Source organism: Atheta coriaria, unplaced genomic scaffold, assembly GCF_025399875.1.
Source record: "Atheta coriaria isolate IRGN ID8LTWV9N9 unplaced genomic scaffold, Caltech_Dcor_3.1 hic_scaffold_10_pilon, whole genome shotgun sequence".
NCBI classification, from domain to species: domain Eukaryota; kingdom Metazoa; phylum Arthropoda; class Insecta; order Coleoptera; family Staphylinidae; genus Dalotia; species Dalotia coriaria.
This window is the reverse complement of record NW_027045452.1, coordinates 3,360,729-3,371,134: the sequence shown is the minus strand read 5'-3', so window position 1 is coordinate 3,371,134 and position 10,406 is coordinate 3,360,729. Positions and strand designations below refer to the sequence as shown.

At 35.0% G+C, this 10,406-nt stretch overlaps 2 protein-coding genes across 2 annotated transcripts; both read right to left on the bottom strand.

Moving 5' to 3' along the window:
- Positions 1–374: 374 nt before the first annotated feature.
- Positions 375–2,789, bottom strand: LOC135800775 (serine protease snake-like). Its single transcript, XM_065314095.1, has 6 exons — positions 2,632–2,789; positions 2,371–2,572; positions 2,062–2,315; positions 1,664–1,999; positions 755–984; positions 375–690 (listed from the first exon to the last, which is right to left on the bottom strand). The coding sequence occupies exons 1-6, from the start codon at positions 2,714–2,716 to the stop codon at positions 526–528; spliced, it is 1,272 nt and encodes a 423-aa protein (XP_065170167.1). The 5' UTR covers positions 2,717–2,789; the 3' UTR covers positions 375–525.
- A 1,215-nt stretch (positions 2,790–4,004) lies between these two features.
- On the bottom strand, positions 4,005–10,137 carry LOC135801497 (protein phosphatase 1 regulatory subunit 3B-like). Its single transcript, XM_065315020.1, has 2 exons — positions 9,757–10,137; positions 4,005–5,890 (listed from the first exon to the last, which is right to left on the bottom strand). Exon 2 carries the CDS (start codon positions 5,882–5,884, stop codon positions 4,946–4,948), a length of 939 nt encoding a protein of 312 aa, XP_065171092.1. The 5' UTR covers positions 5,885–5,890; positions 9,757–10,137; the 3' UTR covers positions 4,005–4,945.
- Positions 10,138–10,406: the final 269 nt, after the last annotated feature.

Sequence of the window (10,406 nt, the reverse complement as noted above, 5' to 3'; positions counted from 1 at the left end):
GGAAATTAATAAAATGTAAAAATATGATGCATCGCGAACCAAACAATAAAAGTAAATTTTATGGTAGACTAGGTCTTAAGTATAATAATTACAAAATTACTAAAAATAAAACAAAATTTTACTTTAAAGCACCTTTGTGACGTTCAACCAAAGTTGTTGACATCCAATAAATAATTTTATATTATTTTCCTTTAATTATCACAATATTTGACCAAATTTATTTAAATTTATTCAAGGTCAACAACTTTAGTTGCATGTTACCTGTATCCTGAAGCAACTACTGTTACATTCAAAACACACAAAATCAAAACATCCTGGTTGTAAATTGTTTTGATATCGTAGGTCAGTACTACTTTTAATAATTAAACATCACATGCTTAAATAATTTATGTCTATTGTATTGTACAGTATAAAAAATTACATTAGTTTTACGTGTCACATATAATAATAATCGCTAAACCTGTCGGTAATTAAAATACCATTAACTAAAATTAAAATTCCATTTTGTTTGGTTGATATTTAAATTTACGGCCAAACATTTTTTTCAATCCACTCTAGATAATTATAAACTCTTGTGTAAACTGCTGGTACCTTCACAATACCGCAAAACTTGCCGAATGATGTGATTCCTACCAATGAATAACTGCATGGTACATCGCTGAATATTTGAAGAGGACCTCCAGAGTCTCCCTAAATTTATTTAGGAAAAAATTAAACTGTGGTTTATTTTAATTATTATGGTAATTAAAGTTACCTGACATGTATCTTTCAATTCAGATCGTGATCCAGCACAAATCTGTGATTTTTCTATGATACCCTCGCTGTATTTACGCCTGTTTGCAGGAAAATATTTAAAACATTCGTTTTGGCTAAAGAACTCCAATGTGACTTTGAGTAAATCATCGCTACCATCAGCGTCTTCTGTTTTTCCCCAACCGGAAGCAATGGCGGAGAGGTGGACGACTAAGCGGTACAAGTAATTACCTGCAGATTGCGAATGAACAACCTCGAAGCCGACCACAGCGAGACCGAGGACAACGTACAATGACACTCGTAAAACCATGTTTACACTTGCACGAATGTAAATGATCTGATCTTTTGATGTCTTCTACCTCCGGACGATCCACACGGTGTATGTTTTGATGCGACAAGTGGTCAAACAGCAATGATACTTTTGTTTTTAGCGTAATGTTAAACAAAACAATTTGAAGTCGTGTTTCGAACGTATCACGCTAATGACTAACTAATTCAATGATTATTTGTTTGGTGAAGTGTTCTAGACTTTGGAGGATAGTAAAGTAGTGGGTTTGGATTAACAGGAATTATCAAACAATTTTTAATAAAAAATAATCATTTTACGACAAATTCCCGACGTTTATAAAAAGTCCCGGTTTTCAAGGTTGAATTTTATTGTCGCAAATATCGGAAATGGGAAGTTGATAATTCTGCGAATGAGATAATTACATTATGTTTTTGTTTTTATTTTTGTTGCATTTTTCTCTTATTATTTATTTCAATTATGATGATTTAACATAGGCAACTTTCAATACACATGCGCATCAATTGAAGAATATCATCACCAACCAAATCAATTTATTTCTTACATCATTTCTTTACTTGAAACTTTGCTCAAATACATAACATTCAATAAAAGTTAATTAACTTTTCCAAACAGTTTGAACAATCCACGGCACATAATGATAAACATTTGTATAAATTGCAGGAGATTTAGCATATCCACAAAACTTCCCAAACGAAGTAATACCAATAATATTGTAATTACACAGTGGTTCTCTCAGATAAGTCTGTAAGGGCCCACCGGAATCACCTTGGCATGTATCCTGACCACCACTTAATACGCCCGCGCATATTTGCTTATCAATCAAACCACCTTGATTCAGTGTACTCACACGCATCGAAGAGTAAAACGGTTGACAAACTGAATTTTCTAAAATCGGTTGATTAACTTTTTTTAGTTCTGGATTCCCCTTCTCATCAGCTAAAATAAATATATTATTACTCCATTCATACATCAATCTCATAAATGACTCCAAATCTTACTAAATTTAGTTTTGCCGAAACCAATCGCACTTGGCACCAATCCATTGAGATTTTTCTCGGTGTTCAAACATGCGGGCCTCACAAAATCACTGAACGCTACATTCTTATCCAATTTGAACAAGGCGATGTCATGGTACTTAATAGGTCGTTTATACTCAGGATGAATGAACACCTCGATTATGTTTCGTACTTGGACGTGAGCACTCGTCTCATCACGATGGATTAGACCGAATTTAACTTTGGTTGCTGGCCCACTAAAACAAAATAGATAATAATTCATAACAGGCGATTTGTATGAGAACTGCGAACAATTCACGACTGTCACCACAGTGTGCAGCAGAGAGTACAAAATTGCTGCTGATTAATGCGCCTCCACATTCGTATTGTATGTCATTTTCTTCTCCAAAACCAATGAGGGCCATGTGAGGGAATTCTTTTGCATCAACGTTTGTTCCACCAACAATTAATGGGTTGATTCTTTTATTACAGGGCTGTTTATATTGGGAACAAACTGAAATATATTTAAATTAATTTTTTTTAAAGAAAAATTAAAAAAAAAAGTTTTATTACTTTGTTTGCTGAATTCATAAGAACTAAAGCCGGTTTTAAATATTTGGAAAGTAATCAACGCTGTTAATACTGAATTAAACGTCATATTTGCACAAAATTAAAATTTTACTATTCAAGTCTTACCTACAAGTGAATCGCGAGTATTCTTTGCTGAAATTTATAGCTTCGGTTCATAAATATTCAAATCCTGAACGTGTCACGAAATAAACTGCTCGATTTCAATCACAATAGTACAATTGTGCTTTGCATACGCATAAAACTATTAGAACAATAAGATAATATCTTTTTTTACTGGGAAGCAGTTCGGAATTATTAATTTTGAATATTTTAAAGGGCTTTCAATTCATTTTTTTTCTATTGAACTAAACCGCATGAGATTCTTTGAGAGATTGAATCTGGTTGATCACGCTCTAAGCACGTGATCGCCTAGACTTAAAATCTTTTTTTATACCTCCAGAGGGACCAACCAAATCTCTATTTTCCTATCGGTGAGCACAGCGAGTGCCTAGCCGGGAGCATTCTTGAATGAAGTGAAAGAACATAAAAGCAACCGTCTTCAACGGCCTATCGGTGACTTGACCTGCTCCACGTGACTTTCACGTGATCATTCAAATTCGACACGAGAACCACCCAACAGACAAGTTAGAGCCAAGAAAAGGCAAGAAGTATGCAGTCGATGATTAACTTCGAGGTCTGTGACTCTCAAGCTAAGCTTTTAAAATATTTTTGTGGCATGATAAGAACATGATGTTCTACTACACGTTTATTACGTACTATTTATAGCTGCAGATGATTGACTGCATGTAAGCATAACATCATCCATCAATGTTGCATCTCATTATCACTTTATCATTCGGTAGACACCAGAAAACTGAAAGATCCGTAAGGGTACTTGATGTACACAACTTGTATAGGTAAGAACGGTATGCAAAACATGCGAATTATTTTGCACTATGTTTAAAGTTCAAAGACTGTGTGTGAGCAATGCCTAAATATTATCGCAACATGCCAAGTGCATAGGCTAAACATGTGCAAATATTCAACATCGAAAGATGAAAATTGTAGGAATGCGGCTTAAAATTTTAAGAAAAATATTTTAGATGATTCAACATTAGAAATAAAATGATTTCTGAATAAATTATAAAGCTCTCAATAAAAAATGAATTGATTATCGAATTTAATCTTTGAGTTTAGACTTGAATTAAGTGTTCAACTTGTTTTTACAATTGAAACTCCATTTGGATGCAAATGAACTGTGTTTTTGGTACTTACCAGCCAAGATTAGCATACCCCAGATAAAAATTTGTACCTGCCTAGTAACAGACATGTAATTAGTTCACACGTAAATGAACTGATGCTTTAATTACATCAAATTTCATAATTAAAAACTTTATTAACAAAAAATCAAGAAGAAACGTATTCAATAAAACCCGACAACATTAAGTTGTCATCTTGCTGTCTTTGAATCAAACTTAGCTGCTAGTTTCTTCCTCGACTATCGGCACATTTCACATATCTACAACTTAAATTTTACAGCTTTTGAAATTGTACATCATTTATAGCCTCCTGCAACGAGAAGCAAGATGCATCTACAACGAAACATCTCGTTTTACAAGCCTTTCTCAATCTCATCTCTTCAGATAGAAAGACATAAGCTGTATTTTTATTATTTTATAGCAGTCCTCCGCTGTACTTTCATCTTCAACTTGTTCCAGTCGGTTCATTGCAAGATTTAATATTCAAATCTCGTCTGATTTGTATCATTAAAAACACGATAGCATATTCTACAATTGCTTCTTTCTCACATGCATGCTATGCGTGTACGTATTTATAAAAAGAAAAACATTTAGCTGATAAAAGGAACTGTATAACATGACTGGAAGCACGCCAGTGTAATATTTGCACATCACCATTAAAAACACTCTTAAATTAATTCATTAAAATCATAAACAGGAACACATACGTCCTCTCGACCCTAGTCGTGTTCTGCTTTAAAACTACAAACATTCATCTAGCAGATAAACATAACTTGTATTATGAATGTTGATAAATAACTAAATTTACGTAATCAATCTTTTTGTTTGCAAATTCATACATCAGTCTTATAAGTACACCAACTCTAGATACTAACTGACATACATAGATATAGAATAAAATTTCGCCTCGGCTTGCGTATTTATTATTGGCACGTTTCAGAAGAATTATCACGAATTTTTTTTTATTATCTCGGATCTCATGACACCGCCGCCAGCGTGTAAATTTTTTGTTTTATCACAGATCAAAAGTCCAATCGTTTCCGCAATGAGCAGCGAGTTTACCAATACGGACTGCTCACATCCAAATGATTCCAGCTGGCGAACTCACTCCATGAATCCACTTTGGTGTTGAAGATGTCACGTGTTTTGCTTGTAGGGATGATCTGTGGTTCGCTGGCGAGGTGACGTGAGGTGACTTTGTTCTTGACGATTTTGTAATTCCCACCGAAATTATTATCCCAGTATTCTTGATTGTTGCAAGTATAAAGCACACAGAATTCAAGGCGTCGCGAATCTGTGGGTAAAGGAAATTTGAACGAGAAGGTATCATAGAGGGCGTAAGCTGACGAGGAAGCCATTCCAGGCATGTAGGTACATTGGATATCTTTATGTGTTTTCCAATCGTCATCTGTAGTACGAAGAGAAACTTCCTTCTCAAACGCAATATTACAGACTTTTACAGTTCCCACAACAAGTTCCTCTGATTCCTTGACAATGACATTCTCAAGGGTGACTTTATCAGCATCCAGGCGCTTCCTGAACGCGACATAATCCGAAGCAGGTTGGGAGAAGGTAAGCTCCCAGGGTTCTTCATGCGCGAGTGGTTCAGCTTGAATTCCCTTGGTGACTTGACTCAGAAACCGGAAGCTCCACACTGGAGGGACATTTGATGGTTCTGTCATCACACGTACTTGTGTGAGTGACATACCGCGATCATCTGCAAACACCACCTTCTTTTTAAGCCGCGTGGGGCTAACAGGGTCATCATCATTGCTATCATCTGAAGAGGAACATTCCGGACGCACGATTAATATCGGACGTGTAGGTGTGTCCGCTTTCGGCGGGGAAGCACGGCTGGGTGATTTGTAGAAACGTGTCATTCGCGGGTAGGAGTCGCAACGATTCAGGAAGCCGTGCGATGGTGGACTGTGCGAGAAGATGGGCGGACTATGCGAGACCAACATCTCGTAATCCGCGGGCATCACTATTGAGCACATTAGTAACTGCAAAGAGAGAAACACACGGTTAAATTTAGATTATTGGCGCCGAGTCAAACTACTTAATGTCAGCGCTTGTATCTTAAACAGAAATAAATATTTCTAGAAATACAAACTGAGTTTAATGAACATTTGTACCTTTGAACTTGAAACGTCGTCTAAAAATCATGACCACTACAAAATGTTTGTTTGTATGATTTGTGATTTGTAGAATGTTGATAATAATAGGCATAGATTATCCTATCAATGATTTTATCTATATTACCTCAGTATAATATTATTTGCCAGTTTTGGGGGGCTTGGGTTTTATTACATGATGATACACATTATCACTAATGATAAGAATTGCATTTTAAACTTTTAACTTAGATCAGAATCTAAAATTGCGTTCACACCTTTTTTTCTACTAGAAAACAATTTATTTTATTAATTTATTAATAAAAAATTATAAAAAATAAAAGCACTAACATAATTTTTATTTTATCAGTGCATTCAAGGTTGCAAGATGTCGACATCTTGCTTATCCACTTGCTTTCAAGTTCAACAAAAATAAAGTTAAAAATATATGAGTATATAAACAATACCGCAGACGACTACTCATAACTTATTCAAACAACTGCTTTTTGTTGTAATGCGTTTTATTTTTATTTTTATTAAAAGTCACCTTTGCAATTTATATAGGTTCTCGTAGGTTAATATGGTTAAACATAATTATTTTTAGTCAGCAATTGCGTAAATTTCAATTGATAATAAATAAACCGCCACCATGACCTCTAGTCTTGAAATAGAACTAGAACGATAAGTCTATTAACTATTAACTCTCAGCGATCAGTCGGATGTAATGTGCGTTGGTAAAGACGTCGAATTTAGTTCTTGGCCAACGAGCAATCGAACGATACGTAATAGAGTTGGCCAACAAGTCGTCTAGAAGTATCCTTGTAACACAAACCTCATGCGAGGAGTTTTGAAGGAGATGAATAAGAGTTATCTGCGATATATTCATACTTCCTATTGGTTTACTTTCGGTAACATTGGTTACTTTTAATTATTTGCAATTTATATCCGCGTATAATTAATTTTTATGAATCTATATATATATATATAAATGAATTGCTGTTCGTTAGTCTCGCTAAAACTCGAGAACGGCTGAACGGATTTATCTTATCTTGGTCTTGAATTATTCGTGGAGGTCTAGGGAGGGTTTAAAAGGTGAGAAAAATTCGAATAATTGCCGGGAAAATCCTCAAAACAGCTCTTTTCTATAGAATAAAATTTGACATTGAGATTCAATCATAGTTATAGTTAAATAGTTGAATTCGAGATGGCGTGCTGAAGTGCATTATTGACAAAACTTTATATGCATAATTTCTTTAAATTAAAATTGCTAATCTTATTGATAGAATTGACTATTACTACGAGTATGTCTAGAACAAGAGAGTAAAAACGAATTACATTTTTATTAAACACTGCCGGAACGAAGTCGCGGGCAACAGCTAGTAAAAAATAAATTTGCTTACTTTTACGATTCGTCAACATACTGCCATCTAGCGGTTGAAAGTATATCACTATTTTGTTTATTCCTATGCCAACCTTTCGTTTCCTGTCCGCGTTATCAGTTTTTGTATCAATAAAATAAATTCCGCGAGTTTCTACCCATTTTCCTCTGCTCTGCCTACTTGCACTACACGCCTGGTTGCGTGGGTTTAGAAATCGTTATCTTCCGACTTGTTATAAATACCATGAATCAACTCGAGATTTCGCCGTCTAGCAACACATGCGGTACACATACATGTTGCTTCATTACACCGCAGAGGTAACACAACACCTCGGCGTGCATTTCGCGTCTTGTTTACGATTTACTAAAAACCAATATGTACATTGTAGAGTAAAACAGATTGTTGTCGACTTGCGCATTGTCTCAACGCAATGCGGCGCGAGGAGACACCACACAAGGAAATATTAAATTTTATCATTATCTATATAAACCGTGGCGTGTTCGATGGAGCAATTGGCGTATATCATGTGTGATGGTCGTGGTGTGCCCGTTTGGCATGCAGTACATTTCAATAAGCCCACGCACATGTTTAGGATCGTTGCTTGTTGCTTGTCGCTCGTTACGTACACGTTGGTGAACAAGCTCCGCTTGCATATCGGCGTGTCGTAAAGAAGATCGTTCTCTTCAGCGACGGGGATTTTTATTGATATCTTGTCTTGCAAGTACGCAGACTGTACAGAGACATGCGTGTGGATATAAATTCGATCACCTCGGCTACTAATTTGGGTTTTAATGAATCAACCAAGGCAAAGATAAATATATTTATCTATATATATATCGTTTTTACTCTCTTGTTCTAGACATACTCGTAGTAAGAGTCAATTCTATCAATAAGATTAGCAATTTTAATTTAAAGAAATTATGCATATAAAGTTTTGTCAATAATGCACTTTAGCGCGCCATCTCGAATTCAACTATTTAACTATAACTATGATTGAATCTCAATGTCAAATTTTATTCTCTAGAAAAGAGCTGTTTTGAGGATTTTCCCGGCAATTATTCGAATTTTTCTCACCTTTTAAACCTTCCCTAGACCTCCACGAATAATTCAAGACCAAGATAAGATAAATCCGTTCAGCCGTTCTCGAGTTTTAGCGAGACTAACGAACAGCAATTCATTTTTATATACATATATAGATTCTCCAAAAACAGTATTTTAATGCTTTTGTCAAAAGCAATAAATAAATCATGAGTTATGTGCAATTTTGACGCATATTTCATATTCTTATCACATAAATAATTTATTCCGTTGAAACAATGAGAATTTAGAAATGGAATATGCAAATAAATATTCACATGCGTGTTTTCTCGTAGAAACAGTTCTATTTTGAATTCCTGCGCGAAAATTCCGGTTAGTAAAATAAACAAGCGCTGAAAATACATTTGATGTAAGATGCTCTATAAATTTAATGTTGATCTAGTCTAGTCATAGCATGTTCTGGATAATTTGTAGCAATTTATAAAACTGTTATTCATCAATATTTTTGAATAATTCAACCATTTCTATGCAAAGTTAGTCATTCGATATGTGACACTACTCGTATCATCGCTACTCTATATTTATGCAAACACGATGAGTTTAATTTTTCTCATCGACTCATCCAAGTATAGTTTTTAATCGGGTAAATATGTACGTTTAATATCTTTCTGTGTCGTCTAATAGTCGCATTGTTGAATAATCTCGAAAAGACTAGCGCCACTAAAAGTTATATAAATATTTATAAACCAATTTAATTTGATACGCATAGACACACACACAGATTGTTCAGATTTATTAAATCTACATGGTATAAACGGCGCTTAACGACCAGTTTATTTCGAGATATCATGAGCCGGTTGCCTGATCATTGTCACACACCAGTCGCCGGCTTGTGTGCATATATGTTCATTAAATACATTCGGACAACTCTCTCTCTGCCAGCGTCTGCGTTGACTTGAATGCGAAAAACGTGTACGATACAACCGACAATCGTTTGGATTCGATTGGAACTCGTAACTCATTTACACATGCACGAGATATGCTTTAATTATAATCATTAGAGGTGCAAAATGAGGAAAAGTTGCAGTGTCATTGAAGTGACCGTAATGAAAGAACCAGTTAGATTCGCTTTAAGATAAATTTATCAAATGACAATTAACAGTGCTATTATTGTATTGCAACGGTTTAATGACAGCCATCAATTAGCGATACAAATAGAGAGTGTTGAAGAGTGTTATAAATAGAAACGCACTCCGTTGTGTAAATAATAAATAATAATATTCTATATTCTATATAATTGTGATAAACGAAGAAAAAATTTATATTTATTATGCTTACCAGTTGTGATTGACGTTTGTTTAGTTGAATATTAATAATAAACACTAATTTATTCACTTAATTAATTTTTAGAAGCCTTTCCTGACTAGATTCGAGTCTTTTCTTTAAACTTGATTTTTTTTAAATTTTTAAATTTTATTTTATATATTTATTTGCGCTCAGATTTAATCTCTCATGGTACTACTCAATGGATGAGTCCTTCGTTTGTGTGGCACTGAAGTTTAATTGAATTGATAGATCCACGTGAGTCCACATGCCCGATTGATACGACCTCGCGCATCGAATGAATGTGACTTCAACTCATTTAATGTCCGCTAACACGCAGACGCGCACGACTCGGAGTACGACCTGCGTGCGAGTGTCGCGCCGAGGACCTCCGGAACATTCAAGTGATCCGCCCCGATCAGAACCGGGTAGTGGTGGGGGCAAAACGCGATCGTAAGTCGTCCACGCATGTGTCTCGCACGGGCTGCGTAAGTGACTTAAGAATACTTTTGATCTGCAATCAAAATAAATCACTTCTAATATTTTCTTCACGTTATCATAACATGATCTCTTCAGTATTAATAAATAAAAATTAATTTTGGAGTATTTTCAGGTATTTTCTTGATTATTTAATAAAAAAAAGTAAAAATTTTAATTCCTGTCAG

Excerpts from the sequence above, each read along its gene's own strand:
- LOC135800775 (XM_065314095.1), bottom strand. The coding sequence starts at position 2,716 with ATGACGTTTAATTCAGTATTAACAGCGTTGATTACTTTCCAAATATTT. Across the intron at positions 2,573-2,631 it reads TTATGAATTCAGCAAACAAA|TTTGTTCCCAATATAAACAG; the intron begins GTAATAAAACTT and ends AATATATTTCAG. Across the intron at positions 691-754 it reads AATTGAAAGATACATGTCAG|GGAGACTCTGGAGGTCCTCT; the intron begins GTAACTTTAATT and ends AAATAAATTTAG.
- LOC135801497 (XM_065315020.1), bottom strand. The coding sequence starts at position 5,884 with ATGTGCTCAATAGTGATGCCCGCGGATTACGAGATGTTGGTCTCGCAT.